The following is a 21,987-nucleotide window of genomic DNA, read 5'->3' as shown; positions in this document are numbered from 1 at the left end:
CACAATAAGGGACAAACAAGGGGCACCATACCAGGGAGCAGGCTGGGGGTGGAGTAAGACGAAGTCTGAGACTGTCCATTTACAGTGGTGACCTCGGAGCGTGCCGCCTTGCCAGGCCACCCATGTGCTCGGGGAGGTCACTCGGGCGAGACACTGAGGTCCAAGTCTAACCTCCCAGAGGGCTGGTCCTCTCAGAGACCTCCTTTCACTCTCAGATGTCACCACTGTAAATGCAGGGCAAAGATTCGGCCTGGCGAAAGGTACCCACTCACATGTGGACAGCAGTCGGTGGCAGATTCACACACACACACACACACACACACACACACACACACACACACACACACACACACATGACAGAATGAAGAGTTAGAGGGGAAAAGCAATAAAACACTCTGTCAACCCGGCCAGGTTCTCAACTTGGTGGTATCTCAGTAAGGGGTGACTTCATCATCAGGGCCACAGAGTTGGCTGCACCTGGTGTTGTATAAATCCACTGTGACATCCCTAGAGAACTGTACTGTGACATCCCTAGTCTTACACTAAACCACTGTAATAAAGGAAAAGGCTTGTCAAAATCTCACATGTTCTGCTCATTCTGTCATTTTATTACCCAATTATCCATTACATTTTCCAATCACTTTACATAACCAACCATTTTCATCGTTGTCACACTATTGTAAACCACATCAGCAAGTTAATACATAAAGCTTTGCATTTCAAAAAACTAGACACTTTAGTAACAATATTACAAAGGTTTTAGCTTCAAAAATAACTGAAAATGAAAAAAATAAACTTTTAAAGAATTAGCATCATAAAATTAATTTATTCCAAGTAAAAATACAAAATAATATTATGACATTGACCAGATATGAAAGTCCCTCCCAGAAACAACTCTATTAATGATTGAGAAAGCACTCCTTAAAGAAAATACGAAATAAAATGAAAAATATGTAAATATGTTTAATTTTTTTCTTAGCAAAAAATCTTTCTAAAAATAACAATGAAAATTTGTCTCAGTACAAAGGCTACATTACTATTGAAAAAATACCAGCATGAAGAAAAGGTACATATTTGACAGTAGAAAAATGATTTCAGTGAATCACAATGTCTAAAGTTTGCAATGAAAATAAATCTGCAATAAAGATTTATGCCTTTTTTCTTTTCTTTTTTTTTTCTATTTTTTATACAAACAGTACAAACAGTATTGCACATAACAACAAATAGTCGAGGTTAGGTTATAGCCTTCAAAAAATCGACTAGTTCAAGTGTCACATCAAGGAAAGGCCACAACAGGACCTGTGATACCCGGGGGCTTCCCATCAAGTTGCAGGTCAGAACACCTCTGTGTTTTAAAAAATAATTTTTTTTGAAGGACCCTCTCTTTTAATATAACATTAACAACTTGGGGGCACATTTATTTACAAAACAAAAGGGAACATGTTATAATTTAATAAACTAAAAAAGTTCTCTTTAAAAAAATACAAACAGAAGAACTCTTTCACAATCCTGGTCAGTCGTGCACAATCAACGCTTGATTATAAATATACAAATTAAGGGAAAGTAGTTTCCACCACCTATTCACAACTTTCAGCACCAAATGGAGTTTATTTTTTGAAACCTATTCTTTATGACAATGCTTTTTCACCTTCACTTCAGCTTTATGCTGTACAATATTCCAGCTTTTTTTTTTAAATCTCAGTATTATTTTAGTACATGAAAGAGGGGTGCTTCTTCAAAAAGTTTTGCTTCTTTCACATAATTAGGTAGATTTCTGTAGGTTAGATATGATCTTTAATATTATAGTTATAAAGCTCTAACTTCTTCATTTTCAAAAAACACAAATAAGCATGAAAAAAATAAAGTTACCCATCTGTTAAATCATTTTTCTTGCAGAATTAAATTAATATATATTTTTCTGAATAAACTTACTTAGAAAATATCATTTTCTTTCCTATATTTCAAAATTGAGGTATTGCAAAAGATCATGTCAGTCAGAAAGCATGCCTTTTTCCTTAAAAACAAACAAACAAAAAAATCTTCAGCCAACTTTTGAAAACTGTCTAGAATACAAAAAGTAGTAGTGCATAACAAAATCTCTTGTACAGATGAAAAAAACCACAAACATAGAAAAAAACAAACAGAAAACCACAGCTGGGCTGGAAAAAAGCAGTTATTACCAAAAAGCCCAGAGGTAACCTCAAAGGGGGAGAATTCTAATAAGCATTTTTAACCCAGTAAAAAACTATTTTGTTTTTTCCTTTTTGAAAACAAACTATAGTTTGAGAGCTGTTAATTGCAACTAAACACTGGAGAAACAAAACAAAACAAAACCAAGCGATATTAACTTAAGACAGTACAAGGACATCACAGCACATAAAACACAGCGACTTAAATCTATTCTGCAGTGTCATATCCAGTCAGATTGTCCCCATAATTCCAAAACATAGGAAGAAGATTTAAAAAAAGATTTACATAGTCTCATAATCATTGTGTGTGTTTATATATTACTATCTGCAGCCCAAGAGTGAATGCTAAAAAAATGTCCATGGTAGTACTAGCAGGTCTGAATTCTATTCAAGCTTTACAGGATAAATCCAGGGAATTAAGTAGTTAATTTCTCACCCAGACAACCAACCCTGCCCAGGCCATCTTATTTTGTACAGACATTTCTTTAGCATCACGATCACGCAACTTTCTTAAAATGTGCCTAGTTTGTCAATTGACAACTTATCTCTATATACTGTATATATTCCTAGTGTTTGTAAGCTAAGATGAGCTCTTTGGTTTTCTGGACAAGGTCTGAAGCTATGTAAAATGGTGCAAGCACTAGGAGATTGTAACTAAGAGCTCATGTGTTAGTTAATAATATACCAGTTATGAACTGTCAAGTTCGTTAATGTCTGACACAGAGGCTTTAAACAGTTAAGTTTGATCACAGTTAGACATAATCACTTTACTATATAAAATAAATTGCACAATATATAACAGAGCACCGCAAAGTACTTCATCTACCATCCACAAATTTGCTTTAAGAATATCCTACACCTAGGTTTTATATTGGTTGTAATATAGGTCATTCTGTTATGGGCTGTTCCTAATTTCAGAAGCATTCCATTTATTGAGGCATGCCTTCCTCCAGTCAATTACCATTTCTTTGAATGAAAAAAATCTTTTTTTAAAAAAGTCAGTATTTTATAGCTTATATAGATTCTTAATTTGTGCATTGTGGGAAGGTTTTATACTAGACATCAGATATAAAATTTATTGCATGCAGCAACCTGATTAAGTAAACATGCAGTCAGAAATAGTGACCTTCCGTTGAAGCTTTCTCAAGTCTATTCTGATCTCCTTTCGGCAGCTGATTCTATCCCTAAATCACAAAAGTATGTTGTTGGGTTTTTTGTAATTGATACCTTAGCCTGAATAGAGTATTATGGTATTAATAATACCACTTTAATAGCAGCAAAAGCTATTGCAGCATAAATTTACATAACACTAAAAGATCTAACCAAAATCCTCAGCAAAACAAAAATTAAACATGAAGGAAAAATAAAGATTCAGCTTATGAGGTATCCTTACATGTCAAAATAGAGAGCAACTAAAGGCTTATTTTCATTAAGGGTTTTCCTTACTCTAAATGACCCCAGCTAATGATTGCTGAATTGTTGTGAAGTTTTTGCTACATCTGCCACCTACTCACGAGTATTACCTTTGGTAAGTCTTCTCCTAGGGGCGATTCTCTAAGTTTCTGAAAATAAGTGCATGCTCCAGTTCAAAAACGATCAAAACAATAACAATACAACAACAACAAACAAAAAAATCACAGACATCAACCTGATGGCCGCTGATGAGAATGGCAGTCTACGAGTGACAAATCAGGTGTAAGAAATTAAGGTACCAAGCAGACAAAGGTGTGAATCAAAGTGCAAATCAGTACCGTTATACACTCTGCAATTCTGCATTATACTGGACACTGAGTTCAGTAATATGACTGTAAATAATAATAATAATAATAAAAGACCCATTTCTTCTTTAAAAATCGAGAACAAATGCACAGATTTCCAGAACACTGTAAGCCCTGAGGCAGTGCCCTCTCTTTTCCCTCCTTGTTATCTACTCCAGTACTTGTGGCTGGGTATACCCTGGGCTCAGCTCCAGCGGAACGGGACATGGCGAGGGCGGTCACCTCCCTCCTTCACCAGCGGTTTGTGGAACTCCCGCCCGGCGCGGGAATGTATGCTCGCCCAGCAGTATTCGCAGTAATACTGCAGACAGGTGACGTTGGCACAGAAGAATGGGGCAAACTTCCCACCACAGCGTGTGCCCTGGCACTCATCACACATCTGATCATCCAGCACATATGGCTTCACTTCCACCTGGACCCAAAGAGGAAAGACAGGAAAAAAGATTTTAGCAAAGTTTCCTCACATTTCTTCCTCTTAAGAGTTTATAATGGAGCTTAATATGTCCCAGTCAGACTCGGTGTTGAACTCAGCTGGTATCAGACAGTGGCTGAGAGTATGGGATCTGCTCCTTGACTTACTACTTACTAGTTGTGTGATGGCAGTAACCTCTCTCTGTGCTTCTGTTTGCTCTATATGTGGATCTGTAAAGTGGGTGTAACGGTGATACACGGACACACACACGTATCTGGATATCTATATGATGGGCATAGCAGGGTCTACCTCAAAGGGTGCTGGTGAGGATTAAGAGAGGCAGCACAGGTTAAAGCACATGAGCTGAATTCTGAAGGCTGGAAGCACCCGGCTATGCACGAACAGCATTTCAGGGAGAGGAACCAGCGAGGACAAAGCCCAAAAGTAGGCAAAGGCAGAGCACGTACTTGGGGAAGTTTGGCAGGAGCTGGGCCAAAGGGCAAGTCCCACTGAGGCTGGCAAGCCTAGCTGAAGGGTGACCGTGAGGCTCTGGGCTTCAATGTTTTAAGCACAAGGCTTTCAAAAGACTAACCTCCCAGTACTGTTCACAATGGATGGCAGGGAAAGGGGGACTAGGGGGATGTTAAGCTACTCTAACAATGGAGGCTTTTTTATTTTTTAGATTTTATTGCCTTAATCTCCCTCCAAGACTGGAAGCTTCAATAGAGAACTTTTTCATCACAGCCCTGCAGGCTATGTTAGAGGAAAACCAGAAGCAAGGAAGAACAAAAGTTACCACGGTTTTCCCCCATGTCCGCTTCCAAGAACCTCAGAAACGGACTATCATTAATGTTTTCATCCCAAATGTTAGAAATTAGCAGGAAGGTGGCAAGTCTCTGTGATCAGGCTCCTTCCCACGCTGACCTCTAGAGCTGTTCTGGGGAAGAGCAAGCACTGTGGCCGCTGTGGCTATGGAGATGGGGACCCACGTTTTTTTTGACATGAGCCAACTGCCTGACCAGTTTGGGCTGCCTCTGGACGCAGCCCGGAGGTTCCAGCAGGGCACGGGGCAGGGTACCGAGGGGCTGATGGGGGACAGCGTGGGGTGAGCAGGGACACAGGGAATGCCTGGGATTGGGCTCTGGCATTCCTGGACCTTCCCTTCTGAAGGCCCCTTCGCCGGCCTCCTCTGGAGTTCTGTCTCTGCTTGGAAGACCCACTGGAGATGACCTGTCCCAGCCCTTGCTTACCCAAGGGGGAAAATGTCTTTGCTCTGTGGCTCTATTTCTTCCTCCTATTTTTCCCTCCTCGATCTAACAGGTTAGAGAGTGGGCTTCAAAAAAAAAAAAAATCCCACATTCATCTCTGCATCATAATTAAAACTGTAGTGGCTCTCGGGTCATCTGCCTAGGTTCAAATCCCAGCCACATTACTAGCTGTACAACCTTAGGCAAATTTCTCAGGTACTCTGAGCCTCTGTTTCCTCATCTGTACACTGGGGGAAAAGAACAGTTCGTACTTTATAGGGTTCCTATGAGGAGCAAATGAGTTAAATCACATAAAGCACACAGAACAGTGCCTGGCACATCAGATGCCCTCATTAAGTGTAGTTATCACTCCCCCTGCTTCCTCTCTAGTCCAGGCCACCACAACGTGCATCCACACCTGGCCAATACTGATGGCCTCTGCACTGGCCACCAAGCTCCAGGCCTTCCCTGGGCCAATTCTCCTATGTCCAGGTAGATGTTTCAATCATCTGCCTTCTCAATGTTTCTTGCCTGGTCAAAAGCCCTTCAGGCTCTCCCCTACCTTCAGGAGTAAGCCCAGCTGCCTCAGTATAACGGGGTACTTACTCCCTGTCCCCTGCGACTCAAATGTAAGCCAGAGCCTTCAGGATTTGCCCCCATCTCTCTCCCATCTAGTCCCCAACTCAAACGCGACCTGGTCTCTAACTTACCCGCACTTTCTTCCCACCCTACATACTCAGCCCACCCAACAATTTCCTGTACCCGGTAAGGCCCCGTCTTTCTTTTCTCTTTCCTTCTTAGCATAAAATTAACAATCTTAAAGTGAACAATTCAGTGGCGTTGAATATATTCACAATGTTGTACAACCACTACCTCTATTTAGTTCCAAAACATTTTCTTCACCCCAAAAGGAAACCCTGTAGCCACTAAGCAGTTTTCCCTACCTTCTCTCCCTCCCCAGCCCTGGCAACAACCTATCTGCTTTCTGTCTCTATGGATCTACCTATTCTGGATATTTTACATAAATGTAGTCACCTAATTGTGACCTTTTGTGTCTGGCTTCTTTCACTTATCATAATGTTTTGGGGTTCATCCATGTCGCATATGGCAATATTTGATTCCTTTGTATGACTGAATAGTATTCCATTGTTTGTGTATGTATATGCATGTATATATATGGTATTTTGTTTATGTATTCATTCATTAATGGACATTTGGGTTATTTCGACCTTTTGGCCATTGTGAATGGTGCAGCTATGAACATGTATGTACATATGTTTGTTTGAATATTTGTTTTCAATTCTTCTCACTACATACCTAGGAGTAGACTTGCTGGGATGACAATTCTATAATTAACTTTCTGAGGAACTGCCAAATTGTTTTCACAGCGGCTGTACCATTTTGCATTCCCACCAGCAATGTAAAAAGGTTTCAATTTTTCCATATACTCACCAACACTTGTTCTCCATTTCTGTGATTATAGTCATCCCAATAGGTATGAAGAGATGTCTCATTGTGGTTCTGATTTGCAATTCCCTACTGACAACATTGAGCATCTTTTCATATACTTGTTGGCATTTGTATACCTTCTTTGGAGAAAGGTCTATTCAAGCCCTTTGCCCATTTTAAAAATTGGATTGTTTTCTGTTGTTGAGTTGTAGACTTCTTTATGTATGCTAGATACTAGACTTTTATCAGATATATGATTTGCAAATATTTTCTCTTATTTTGTAGGTTGTGTTTCACTTTCTTGAAAATGTTCTTTGATGCACAAAAGTTTTTAATTTTGAGCAAGTCCAATTTATCTATTTTTTTCTTTTGCCGTTCTTCCTTTTGATGTTATAGCTAAGAATCCACTGCCAAATTCAAGGTCAAGAAGGTTCACTCCCTGGACTTCCCTGGTGGTGCAGTGGTTAAGAATCCGCCTGCTAATGCAGGGGACACGGGTTCAAGCCCTGGTCCGGGAAGATCCCACATGCCGCGGAACAACTAAGCCCATGCGCCACAACTACTGAGCCTACGCGCCACAACTACTGAGCCCGCATGCCACAACTACTGAAGCCCACGTGCTCTAGGACTTATGCTCCACAACAAGAGAAGCCACCGCAATGAGAAGCACACACACCACAACGAAGAGTAGCCCCCGCTAGCCACAACTAGAGAAAGCCCACGTGCAGCAATGAAGACCCAACACAGCCAAAAATAAATAAATAAAATAAATAAATTTATTTTAAAAAAAAAAAGAAAAAGACTTGCCCCTATGTTTTCTTCTAAGAATTTTATGGTTTTAACTCCTATAGTTAGGTTAACTGATTTCAAGTTAATTTTGTATATAGTGTGAAACAGGGGTCCAACTTCATTCTTTAGCATGTGGATATCCAGTTGCCCCAGGACCATTTGTTGAAGAGACTATTCTTTACCCATTGAATGGTCTCACCGACCTTGTCGAAAATTAACTATAGGCCCAGCCTTTCAGTCCCACGGGGAACTATTCCTTTCTCCTTTGAACTTAATACTCCACTTTGCTCCTCTGGCATTTCCTATCTATAGTTCTGCCTTGGTCAGCATCTCTCCTTATCTTCAAGCAACTTGAGGACAGAATAGATCTGGGGAAGAATGTGATCTGCAGAGATTGTGGGCTCCTGGGAGGAGGGAGCTGTAGGCTCATGAAAGTGTATATAACCTGGCCTGAACTCCCTGTACTTGAAGGCCAAGAAGGAGCGAAGTGGTGGACTAAGTCTCCTCTGCCCTGAGGTGGGAGGACTACTGGTAGAGGCAGGGTTTGTGGGGAACTAGGAGCAGCCAGCTTTTCCACCTTCGGTCCATGAGCTGAGGACTGCTTTGCTTCTACCACCAGGTAGATGCCTATACTCAGGGTGCTCCAGCAACCAGATCTGAGTCCCAAAAAGCTCAGAAAAGGGGATCCAGCAGTGAGAGAGAGGACTGGTCTTTTACATACAGCAAAAGAAAGCTGCCAGAGGAGAAAGACAATAGCCCTTTGTAATATATACACATGTGAAAAGAGTACTTAAGGATATTCAAGCCTAGCACACAGGGCACTTTCCAGTAATATATATATATATATTTTTTAATGTCACTTTTGTTTAGGTGTAAAAGTGGCATTGTGTTTATGTGGGAGATTTTGTCCCTCAGTTTTTTTTTGAGAACTTAAATTAATTTTTTAAATTGAGGTTAAAGTCATAAAGAATTAACCATTTTAAAGTGAACAGGGACTTCCCTGGTGGCGCAGTGGTTAAGAATCTGCCTGCCAATGCAGGGGACGTGGGTTCGATCCCTTGTCTGGGAACATCTCACATGCCGTGGAGCAACTAAGCCCACGAGCCACAACTACTGAGCCCACGTGCCACAACTACTGAAGCCCACATACCTAGAGCCGGTGCTCCGCAACAAGAGAAGCCACCACAATGAGAAGCCCGCGGCCAGCAACAAAGACCCAATGCAGACAAAAATAAATAAATGTATTAAAAATAAATAAATACATTTTTAAAAGGGGAGGGGATTGAAAAGGAGCAGGATGGTGTGGGGCCCTCCTGGATACAACCCCCACCTTGGGTCCCCCATTTCTTGTTTGTAGAAAAAGACTTTAGTTTCCTGGGCTTTTCCTAAGTTCCAAAGAGCAGACTCAAGCAGTTACTAATTAGGGGAGTGAAGAAATGCAGAAACAAAGGAAAAATAGTCAAGAAACAACAGTTCAGTGATAAAACACAGTCCTAGTTCCTCCTCAAGGGAAATACATAACAATCTGACACATATCTTTGAGTTGTTCTGCAGGAACTAAGACCCTCACCCAGGTGGAGGATTGTGACTACATGCTGACCATAAGCATACAGACCCCTGACTGGTTGGAATCAGAAGGTTGATGGTTAAGATTCCTGAAACACCACCCTGTTACCTCACCACCAACCAAACAGAAGAAAGTCATGCCCCCTGCAACCCTCACCTCAAATGTCGCCTTTCAAAGCCCTTCTGTGAAGCTATCAGGGAGTTTGGGTCTTTTGAGCATTAGACTGTGAAGGACACTGGTAGTTAGGTGGTCCTTATGCTAAAGAAGGGTGATTATTTTGGCTCAAATGGATTCATTCATTTGATGGATATTTATGGAGTGCCTATTCCTTGTATGCCACTGTATTAAAAACTGAAATACAATGGAGAACAAGACATAGTTCTTCCCTAAAATAATTTATGGTCTATTTGAGAGTTTCTTAAAGGCATTCCCCACCATTTGTAGTTTTTGCCATATCCTAATGCCATCTGTACTATTACTTGATGTTTTACCTAACTATCCAGATTAATTCTATTTTTCCCAATACACATATACATAATTATTAAAATAAAAACAGAAAAAGAATAGATATATGTGTATGTATAACTGAATCACTTTGCTGTACACCTGAAACTAACACTGTAAATCAACTATACCCCCAAATAAAATAAAAATAAAATTAAAATAAAATAACATAAAATAAAAAGAGGCTTCTCTGTTAACCACCTAAAACACCTGGAGTATCATTAAGCTACAGGACTTTGGAGACACCAACCTACTGGGATCACATTAGTGATCTACATGACCATTAAAGTTCAAATGCTAGAGCCCTTCACAGAGCCAATCAAATCACCAAGCTGACCTTCTGGTTCAAAGAGATTTACAGGACCAGGAGATGAGAACTTCCTACAGAGAGAAACGCTTGAATTCATACTACACACCTAATGGTGACCATAGGTGAATGTATGGAGGTGATCATAACCAAGGATGCTGAGAACATGTGTAACTTATTGATGAGGGATAACTATTAAAGATAAGGAAGACTGATGGGGAATGCTGGATAAGTGGCTATAAAAAGAGGGAAAAGGGAATAATATAGGTAGAATGATATAGGCGAAGAAAAAACAATACTTTAATAAACTAATCTCAATGTTGACATTGTTGTGTTTCTAACAAGCTAGGGAAAATATTTTGCTTGGCAGTCATTTTGATATTGGTCAACATAATGACCTCCTAAAGTAAATAAAGCAATGACTAACAGCTCTTGGTGGCACAGAGGTGATACCTAGGGAGACCATAAACTATTCACAGGTCCAGAGTTCTCTCTCCTTGGACCCGAAAGGTTGTAGAAATGAGAAAGGAGGCATTAGCCAAGGTCAGGCTCAGCTTGAATTATGTGCTAAAGGTCATTATTAAGAACAGCTGGCCCCTGCTGCAGTCTGCCCTTTGGTGACAGGAAAAAAAACAAATTAAGTCTGTCAGATACCCAGCCGTCCCAAGGCATGTTTACTGGTGGCTGGAAGATGAGTAGCAGCAATGATTTCAGATAATGGAGCCAGAGTGGACAAACTGGAGAAAGAGGCCAAGTGAAGAGGTATAATTTAACAAGGATAACTGTCTGGAAAGGCCTGCCCAGAAGTCAGGTAGGCCATTTCTTATCATCTGGAGCAACATGCTTCCTGGAAAGACCAATCTGTTTGGTGTACTCAAAGCTTTAAACATAACGTATTCCTAATCTTCTTGGCATGTGTCACAGAGTACATCTATCCAGGCCTAAAATCCACAGTAACCTCATTACCATTCCCACTAAACACGGTGTCTTTACAGTTGCTAAAGCAAGTCCTCCACCGGCAGGCAATACTAAGAATGTTTAAACATAAATTTTTAGTTTTCCAACTATGAGCTGGAATCCTGCTGTTTAGAAAGCAGATGACAGATGCCTAGGAAATTAAAGCAGCAACGTGAAAATAGCTTTTCCTTAGCAACAAAGTTATCCACAACCTTCCAGTTATAGCAAATTCGCAGTTATTAATTTTAGAAGAAATCTGGGGTAGATTAAGATAAACACAGCGAAAATGGTTGAATTTTATTTTCTTTTTACCTTTCAAAGGATGGGATTGACCATTTTTCATATTTTCAAGTGCTAGGGGAAGAAAGGTTTTAAAATCACCCTTATGCCTTTCCCACAAGGAAACGTACTTATGTGTGCTAATGTTGACACCTTTGCTATATGTCTATAGAACAGAGAGAGATCTGTGAGTGCTCTGTTTGGTCTTAAGATTACTTTTTCATGAAACGAAGAAGGTCCAGCTGACAGAATCCTGCATACTCCATACATTCACTCTCTAATCTCGTTTCCTTCCATGCTGCTTGGGAGTGGGGCTGGAGGTGAGGGTATAAATCAGCCCCAAATCAATTTCTAGTAGTAGAAGAGTATATCATATAGAGAACAATGGGTAAGAAAGTCATTTAAAACCTATAAAATGCATGACTGCCATGGCATCATCACTCCCCAACCCCCCAGGATGCAGACGTGCAGAGCCCTCTGGCTCTATCCATTTAACTGGCTACATCATAACCTTGCAGGCCACAGCTTCCTCTACTATATTAGAGGTTTGGACCAGCTCTTCCAAGTAAAAATAAGCACTCACCAAGAAATTGCTAACTGACTGATACCCCTGCCTTCTGGGGTCAAAGAACTTGAATATCCTACTGAGATAACTACTTTAAAAAACTGTGGTTGTCTTTTTCCCATTAATAATCTCATAACCAGCATCTAAACTCAAATATGAGAAGGAAAGAAGAACACTTAATCACTCTAAAGAGTTTTCATATTAAAAATTATCACAATTCCACAGGAGAAGACATAAAAAGAGAGCAAAGGACGGAAGAGATGAGGGGTCAAGACCAGGAAGGAGAGACAAGACAAAAAGGTCCCATGCCATTCAGAGAAGAGAAATATTTTTCTCTCTTTCTTAAGATGACCCAAACTCTATTTTAAAAGCTATTTCTAGTCAAAGACTCTGAGACTCCCAGGGCTTCAAAATAAGCCCATGTGGTATTCAGAAAATATCTGAACTCACTTCTGGGTGTTGCTTCCTCTCGAAGGGTCAAACCAAACATAGCTATAGCTACAGCTGGGAAACTTTCAAGCCAGCTCAAGGCCAGGGCCAGTAACAGCAGCAAGTTAAAGGCTGGGTTGTCGGAGTCCCAGACTAAGGCTAGGAGCAGAAATAGTCTGGGAACAGGTCATCAGAACCCTCACTTCTTTTGCTATTGAGTCATCTCATATATTCTAGCTGTGGCCAGGGACAAAGAGTAGTATTATCAGCACTTCTGTTAGTATGGTTACTAGTTCATATTAATCTTCATGTAGGCTAAAAATATAAAGCCTTTGATAATCTTCAGCTAAAATTCGGGCCCAGCATGTTTTAGTGAAGAGAGAAAAAAAGATTAAATGTGTGAAGTACTTGAAGTGCTTGCAAAGAAAGGTGCAGTGGATAACATCTCACTAAATAAAAAATGGGTTATTCTAAAAAGTGCTATTCAAAGCAAATACGATGTGCTATGGCTTAACTATCACAATGTTCCTTAAATAAAAGTATCAGAAAGCTCCAAATTAGCTAACAAAGTCAGACTCTCAGGTCTTCTACACTAAGCTAAAATAGAGTCAAGAGAACATTATTTCCCAATGGTATATTGATTTCAAAACTATTTTCCCTTCTTATATAGAGACTGATGTTAGAAAGATACAATAGATAATCTCAAGAAATCAAGACATGAAGGACTACAAATACTAAAGAGAATAGCAACCACACTTTCAGTGCCCTTCCCAGCATTCTGAATATGCAGCTACCCCACCCCAACCCTTTGTAGACAGAAGACTCATGTCCAATAATTCCATTTCTGGGTAGTCAAAAGAACTGAAAGCAGGATCTTGAAGAGATATTTGCACTATTATGCTCACTGCAGCACTATTCACAATAACCAAGGTGTGGGAGCAACTTAAATGCCCACTGACAGATGAATGGACAAAGAAAATGTAGTATATACATAAAACAGTATATTATCCAGAAGTAATAAGGACGGAAATCCTGTCACATGTGACAACATGGATGAACTTTAAGGACATTATGCTAAATGAAATAAGCCATTCACAAGAGGACAATCACCACATGATTCCATATGAGGAATCTAAAGTAGTCAAACTCATAGAAAGCAGAAAGTAGAATGGTGATTGCCAGGGGTTGGGGGCAGGCGGAAGTGGGCAGTTGCTGTTCAAAGGGTATAAAGTTTTGATTACGCAAGATGAAAAAGTTCTAGCGACCTGCAGTATAACATTGGACTTACGGTTAACAATACTGTACTGTACACTTAATTTGTTAAGAGGGTAGATCTCATGTGTTTTTTTCAACACAATAAGAAAACAACAAAAAAAAGAGAGAGACTATATGGTGGGCGGGACAAACTTGGAAAAAGGACCGAGGAAGGGAAAAACAATCAACTGCTTACTAAACTTTTGATTTTGAGCATTAAAGAAGAAAAGAAGCTGAAAACACTAATTACTCAACTGGGTTCCCTGGAACACTATTCCCAAGAGATGGTACATTTTAAAAGAGTTCCATGACCAAAAAATTTGTGAAAAATTGCATATTGTTTCCTTCTTGGATGTTCACAATGAGATTAGTATATAAAAGCTTCTAAGAAGTCCTAGAATAAACTAGCCTATTTAACTTTCTTCAAGAAAGCATTTCTAAACTCATTTGACTCAGAAAAAGATTTTCTTTTATAAAATAAATATTAAAATCCCAAGGATTCATGTTTCATGGAGAACAATGTAGGAAATGATGATTTGGGGAACTAATTTTAGGGACAGATTCCTGGGCAGGGCAGACCTGCCTACTGAGAGTTCCTCCTCCTGTTTCACAAACCCAAATAACCAACCAACATTATCCCTATCTTGCCTGAAATATTTAACTCCTTTTATAATGTGAAATTCCAATTAGACTGTCTAATAAACATCTTCCAGAAGAGCTCAAATATTAGTCATTTATGATTTCATGTAAATTAATGTGTTGTCAGTGTCACTGTGTATTGACAGAGTATTTTATAGTTTTCAAAACCACTTTAACACACATACACACGTCCTTCCTTCAAGCTACACAATTAGTAGGTATAGTTAAGACTAAACCCAAGATTGGCTGATTCTAGTCTAATATCCTTTCTACTAGAACAATATCTGTGCTAAACAATAGCTGTGGGAGGGATCCCTGAGACTTTTATAAAGAAATAGTTCACATAAATCAAATCATATGGTTTTTTTTAGATTAAGGGAGACTCAACTGATTCTACCCTTACAAATTTTCTCAGGACCATGGAGAGTAGACAAAAGAGCAGAAAAATGGCCATGTTTTAAAAAGATTACCCATTTTCTAATGATCTCATTTTTCACACTACAAAAATCTTTCATATGTAAGTGACCTAGACGAGTTATAAAGAAAACTGGATTTAGCAGAGCTTTCATATCTTAAGTGTTCACTTGGCATCACTTCTAAAAATACCATTAAAACAGACAGAATGAGTACAGGTGCCCTCTTTTGCCCTTATTGTACTTAAATACTTTAAACTGTTCCAGTTTTTCACAGAAACACTGTTCAAAAGAATATAAGTAAAATTTAATCCTAACCTTTTACTCAATTTCAGGTTCAAAATTGTTTCATTATCAGAGAAGGTAATGGTAAAAACACCTCTTTCTAGACTAAAGAGAGAAACACCTTCAATCCTTTAAATAGAAATGCATCCAGGTGTTTACACCTTTAAAGGACACTTGAGTCTCTACATACATGTCTTGACTAACATCCAACTTGCATGTTGACAGATGGGCACTTATGTTAAATTTTCTTTTTTCTTTTTATTTTTTTTAGTGTCAACTTCAACTATTTCATTATCCTTATATTAAAGATTCTGAGTGAAACTGAGTAGGCACTTTAAAAGACAAAAAAAAAAAGAGAGCGAATCAACTATTAGTCTTGGACATATGGTTAGGAACCAACAGCACAGTTTAAATAGGCCAAGTTCAGCAATGATACAAATCAACATCTGTACAGCCTAATAACTTTCCAGAGCACTTCTTCACCTTCATTGTTTATCTGTGTAATAAACCTTAAGATTGTTAGGCTAGTGTTCTTATTACTCTGGGACAATAAAATCAAGCCTCAAAAGGTTAAGTAACTTGCCCAAGGTCACATCATGGCTGGGAGAAGAGCTAGGAGTATAAACTCAGATCTCTCAGTTCCTAAGCCAGGACACTTTTTTTTTTTTTTTTTTTTTTTACTACAGCCATGGTTCTGTGGGTGATGATGGCAGGAGTGGGTGTGGGACCCTTAGATACATAAACACCCCCCCCCCCGCATTAGTGTTCTAGGGAGCCTCAGTTACCCATGAGAGTGTATGCCAAGGCAGAAGAAATGCTGAGAACCCTGTGCTGGGTATCATACAACTTTGATATTGTCATCATAGGGATGAATAACCAGTTGGCCAGTAACTGTTGAACATTAGCCATAAAATATGCATAAATGTAAGCCTTAAAGGATTTATTTCAAGATGTTAATAACTTTTCTTTTGAAGTAAAAACTGAGGCATGAATTGTATTTGTCTTATTTATAATAATGTTCAATAACAAGGGTCCTTATGACAGCAAAAATGCCAGTTTCACTGAACGTTATAATCCAGTGGACTTGCATTGGCTCACACTGACTTAAAAAGGGGTTTACATGAAGACATAAAAATTAAAATCAAATGCGAAACAACTGCAAAACAAAATTTCAAATTCATTTTGTTAATATTCAAAATGACCTATAGACATACTGACAAATTCTGATATCAAACTCCAGATGTGCCCTGCTCTGTGCAGTATATGTTCACCTGAAAAGTTACATGAAATATGGAAACATGTATAAAACTAACTAAAGGACCTATAATACAACTCAGGGGTTCCTACCCAGGTCCGTGGAAAAATGACTTCATAGAAAAAGTGGGTTTAAAGAAACATTAGACCCTGGATGAGCAGCAGTGTTCGGGAAGGGAGTTCCATAAGCAGAGGCAGCTCTCATGTCAATTACAGGTGTCTTGAGAGTCTCCAAGCCTCTCCTAGATTCTTCTCTGTTGCAAATAAAGGGGGTTGGATGAGGTCATACCCAAGTTAAAGTCTAGCTTTAATGTACTATAAGTGTCAAAGAATACTTTTTGATATGCTAAACAGCAAAACCTAAACTTCTTTGTTACTCAAGTGCGTGCTTAACTAAGTAAAAAAAGAAAGCTGTGCAGAGTGCCCTCTGGTGGACAGTTGGACATGCCAAAAGGCTTCCCATCTGGAAGCTCTCAATCAGCATTCATTCAACAACTCATTCATTCATTCAAATATAATTAAATAATGTCTGTCCACTGTGTGTCAATTAGTGAGTATACAGTAGCTAACACGAGAGACACACAGTCATTGACTGCCCTCATCGACTGCAGTCTAGAAGCATAGGTGGACATTAAAGCATTGCTTCATTACAGAGGTATTTAATGCCACAAAGGAATAATAGATGGTATTATGACAATGATCTATGGGGAAGATGTAAGATCCACTGAAGAAAGGATTCCTAAAATTTTCACAATTAAGATGAGACCTGAAGGAAAAGTGAGCTTTAGGCAGGCAGAGGAAACAGTATCCATAATCACCCTGTAAAACAGAGAAAAAGGCCAGTTGTGATTGGCTCAAGATGAGGAAATGGGAGCTGAGGCAGAGGTAGTATGTAGTACACGAAGGGTCATGTAGGCAGTGTTAATTAAGGACTTTGACCTTTAACCAAAGAGCAGTAGAACATAATTAAAAGGTTTAAAGGAGGGAAAGATGTGATTCAAATCATGATTTTAAAAGATCGCTTTAGTTTTTTAATGTAAAGAATGAATTGGAGTTGGGCAAAAGTTGAAATTGGAGTTGCTTCTAGTCCTTGCTCTCCCATACACCATCCTAGTTTATTCTACACATTTACTGAGTGTCAGCCAAGTGCCAAGCACTCCCATTCAGACCTCTGGGCACAGGTGGCAGAGTCAAGATCATGGCACCTGCGTAAGGAACTACCATTAGAAGCCTCTTCCACCTCTGCTAGTCCTCCCATTGCTACACATACTATGGCGAAAAGCGTGTTGATGCGTAGATTTATCAGCCCACTCCAACAAGTCACATATTCTCAGGGGAGCCTAATTACTGCCATAGCAGGGGGCAGAAATTTGCCCCAACAGCCTGGGCTGCCTTGTTCCTGTGACTTCAAAGAGCACAAGTTAATAAGTAGGATCCCCTCCCTCTAATGAGCTGAGTAAAATTATACAGGATAAATGCACTATCCCCCAGCTCCCTGTGTCCTCACTGGGGTCATTATTCAACTGATCCTTTGATTGCAGACTTGAAGGATGCACATTCAAATACTTTTCCCTGTGTTCTAAAATTGACTGTGGTGATGATTGTACAACTATGTAAATATATTAAAAACTGAATTGAATACTTTAAATTGTTGATTTGTAGGGTATATGAATTATATCTCAATAAAGTTGTTACCAAAACGAACATTTTTTAAATCACCTCTTCTTTAAAGATGATGACACGGATGAGTGAGATGACAGCAGAGATAAAAGTGCCAAAGCCATACGTGCAGCTGTTTCTGTAACTGTTGCATATTGGCATATTTTATATTCACAGCAAGCCAGAAGTCTCTACGATGATGAGAAGAAATCAAATCTATAAAGGTTGTATTTTCCCCATAAATCACTCCATCTAAAAGCTTAGCCAAAGAGCAGCAACAACAACAACGACGACGATACATAAACATATAAACTCTCAAAAGAGATGTCTTTTTTCAAAAACGGTGGTTGGATATAAAAGAGGTTAATGAAATATACCAATCAGATCCTTCTTCATTTACCTCCCACAGTTTACCTAGGAAAGGTGCAGCCTGAGAACATACACCTTAAACAGTGCTAGAACTTCCATGATTCTAGACATTGCTGCTCTGCAGGAGGCCCTCTCCCACTCTCCGTATGGGGCAAACAGTGAAAGAGGAAAGGGCTGCAAACACGAAGCAAGTGGCCTGTAAAATGCCATCTATACTTGTTTTTGTTTTTTAAATCTGCTGATTCCACTGAATCTGCATTTATAATGATACAGAAAGCAAAAGAGATTCCTTTGACCAGGAGGATAATAAAGGTTGAAGCTATTCAAAATAGTCAAGGCCTCGGTTTAAAAGCAACTTTAGGCTAACATTAGAATGAAGGAGAAAAAGACTATAGCATCTTGGAATTTGCAATAGCAAGGAAAAGGGATTGTGGGCACAGGTAGACACCTGCCACTGACTTTCAAAGCTTCAAAACCTTAGCTATGAGATTACTGCTAAAAACCTGGAAGGCTTATTCAGGAAAGAAGGGTGTGCCCGACGACAGAAATTCTCCATGGTCAATCAAGAACAGAGCCCCTGAGAAAGAAAAAGGGCATTACCTAAGGAAATACTAATATGCTTACATATAATGGGAGCTCTCTGGAAAGCTCAAACTTAAGCTTTAGAAGAAAGACACATAAATATAAAAGTAGAATCAACCTAAAAAAGCATCTACAGCAAACGGTGCAGTTAACAGAGGCTCAGAATGCCAGAGACAACAAAATAAGGTATTGCTGGCCATGTTCAAAGCAAGAAGAAAACAAGAGGATAGAGTAACAGTTTGGGAGAGAGGAGTGTAATATTCACAGAAGACTGGTGAAAAAGGAGCCCCACTCAAGATGGAAGCTGACTTCCTTCTCTTATAATAAAGAAAATGGTCTGCACCTTGGTCAGGGCAAACAAAGAGCATGAAGATGGAGCTGGGAGACAGGGAGAGAAAGGAATCCATCACTTTCAATGATTTCCAGTTCTCCCACTTACATGACTCTCATCCTAGGGCACTGAAGGAACTGATAGGTCCGTTTTGACACCATGTGGATGGAGATGGCATTCTTTTGCCCACAACAGTCCCACTCTACATGTGTCCAGTGAGTCACACTGTATATATTACTTTCTTGCTCAGTATCTCTTCTGGGCTTCTCAACAATCTAGTCGGATACACAAAGCTATCACTACTGCCCTCATTATACACTGAAACTCAGAATGTAAAAGTGACCTCAAAATCACACAGCCCACCAGGAACAGGACCAGATCTAAACCTGGTCATCTGACTCTAGCCAGTGCCCTTTTCACTAACCAGTGTATCTTTTCACTGCATCTTCAGCAGAGCAACTGATAAAGTTCAAGCTACGTAATATTAACAACAGTGTAAGTATACTTCCAGCAAGATGAATACTGTTAACCAGCAAGTGCCAGTTAAGCATCTATTAACTGCCATATGACTCTGGCTGTTCAATCTTCAAATCTCATTTAATCTTCACACGACCCCCAGGAGGGAGTTGCAGATGAGGACCCAAGGCTCCCGGCACTGAGTAACTTGCTTGAGTCACCAGTGACTGGTGCAGCAAAGGTTTAACTGTAGTGGAATCTGTTCTAGCTTCAAACTCCATACTCCTTCCATTACAACTGACTGTTACCCTAAATGTTTATCAAGAACTACTCTAAGATATGGAGGGTATGGTTAACCCAAATACAATGAGCAGAAAACAGTCAATGGCTTTCCTGAGTCTTGAGAAGTTTGATGTGCCAAATACATTTCTATAGCATGGCCTATGATTACGCTAACAAAAGAAAACCCACTTCTTTCTTTTTTACCTACGTCAAAGTCGTATGGGAATCAATGCTGAGGGCATGAGCATAGCAGGGGTGAGAGTAGAGGTAGGCAATAAAACAAATAGTGCCTGAATTTTCTATGATGCTTAAAGGGGTTCAAAGATTACTGTAATCCCTGGGATAAGTGTGTTTCCTTCTAACTAAGGAATAGGCCAGGAGGTTGTTAGGGTGAGAGCAAAGGAAAGATATAAGCAGGAGCAAGTGGAACCTTCTTTTATCATCTCTAGGACCTACCTCCTGAGAAGTCTCATTAGTTCTGGCTTCAGAGGGGAACAAAGAAAGCTACTTTGAAAAAAAAAAAAAAAAGAAAGCTACTTTGATAGAGATGAGAACATAAGCGCTCTTCAGGTTAAGTTTATTTCCTGGGATCACCAGTGATGAGGGCAAGAGCGGTCTAAATGTAATGGAATCTGGGGCTTCAGACTCACAAATGTATAGGCACTAGCAAGTCCACCAGCAGCAGTAGTTAAGAGAACACTCCACATAACACCATTTGTCAATTCAACAAAGGTTTATCAAGCATCTACTGTGTCTGTACATCAAGCAATGGGTAAGCTCTGTGGAGCTTACAGTCTGTAGGGGAATTACTGATACAGAAGGGGTGCTGTGGGCACTTGAAAACTAGGAATGGAGCTGAATGTTTATCACCCCTGAGTTTCCACTGATTCAGAGTGTTTCAAAATTCTGTAAAACTTCATTCATTTTAATTAAAAAACAAACCACCACTACTTACTTTTAAGGATCCCAGTAGATGCAGCAAATAGACTATTTATTTTAAGCACTGGCTTTTGTAATTTGATCTATGTCTTAAAGAAAATGTAATCTTGTTGACTATAAAAAAAATTCATCACCAATTGAAACTTTCACCTCCTAAGAAACTTAGGTCTACTACGCAAAATTAGTCAGTCGACCATAGAGAGTATAGGTGAAACTTTGTAATACAACATATTTACTACTTTACTTATTCTAGTCCAGTGTATGCCCCAAGAACAGCCTTTGCTGGAAGCATTAACAACCACTGTACAATTGCATAGGGAGGTGTTTAGACTTGATGTTCTCCCACTTGATCTTTTAATCTATCAATACAGGTCCCAGATTAGCTACTAACACCTTCTATTCCCCCCAAGCTTCCAAACAGCAGCAGAGCTGGAATTTAAGGGATTTAAACCTGTGTCTGTCTCCAAACCCAACTGAACACACCAATGCCCTAGAGCTCTACTGCCCCCTGTTTAGATGAGAGTTAGCAAATCTGAGTGCCTCTACTGGTCAGGTAGGTAACACCAATGAGCAAAGAGGCAGGTAATGGATATGCATATTTGGTATGAGCAGGAGAACTATGGGAGTTGGAGAGGGGACTGGAGGGGACAGCAGCTATTTGGCTCCAATGACTGCTACCACGTATGCTCTTGCACTTTTTTTTCGCCATGCTGCGTGGCATGTAGGATCTTAGTTCCCCAACCAGGAATTGAACCCGTGCCCCCTGCAGTGGAAGCACGGAGTCTTAACCACTGGAATGCCAGGGAAGTCCCTATGTTCTTGCAATTTTAAAAGAAACCAGAACTTCAAAATTTTATGTATACTCCTGAATATTAACATTAAATGTTAGTTCAAGTTTGTTTGTTTTAAGAGTACCACATGGGTCAAGCAGATTACCAGCTCTCAATCTTCGTTAACGTGCTGTTGGCATCATATTTTGAACAGCACTGGTTTGCTTTGCTAAATTCTGCAGTGTTATTTTCGTAAGTGTAACAATCACCCTGGGGATGCGT

General features: G+C 39.6%; 1 protein-coding gene across 8 annotated transcripts in view; it reads right to left on the bottom strand.

Moving 5' to 3' along the window:
- Positions 1–585: 585 nt before the first annotated feature.
- The window catches only part of CPEB3 (cytoplasmic polyadenylation element binding protein 3), a 175,911-nt gene continuing 154,509 nt past the window's right edge, over positions 586–21,987 (bottom strand). For all 8 annotated transcript variants that reach the window (XM_060286761.1, XM_060286758.1, XM_060286759.1 and 5 more), the window contains one exon: positions 586–4,379. In XM_060286761.1, the coding sequence (XP_060142744.1) occupies positions 4,152–4,379 (228 nt within the window). In that variant the 3' untranslated portion in view covers positions 586–4,151. The remainder of the gene's footprint in view (positions 4,380–21,987) is intronic.

The sequence above is a fragment of the Globicephala melas genome, chromosome 16, assembly GCF_963455315.2.
Source record: "Globicephala melas chromosome 16, mGloMel1.2, whole genome shotgun sequence".
NCBI classification, from domain to species: Eukaryota; Metazoa; Chordata; class Mammalia; order Artiodactyla; family Delphinidae; genus Globicephala; species Globicephala melas.
The sequence above is the reverse complement of the archived record's forward strand: the minus strand, read 5'-3'. Positions and strand labels throughout refer to the sequence as shown.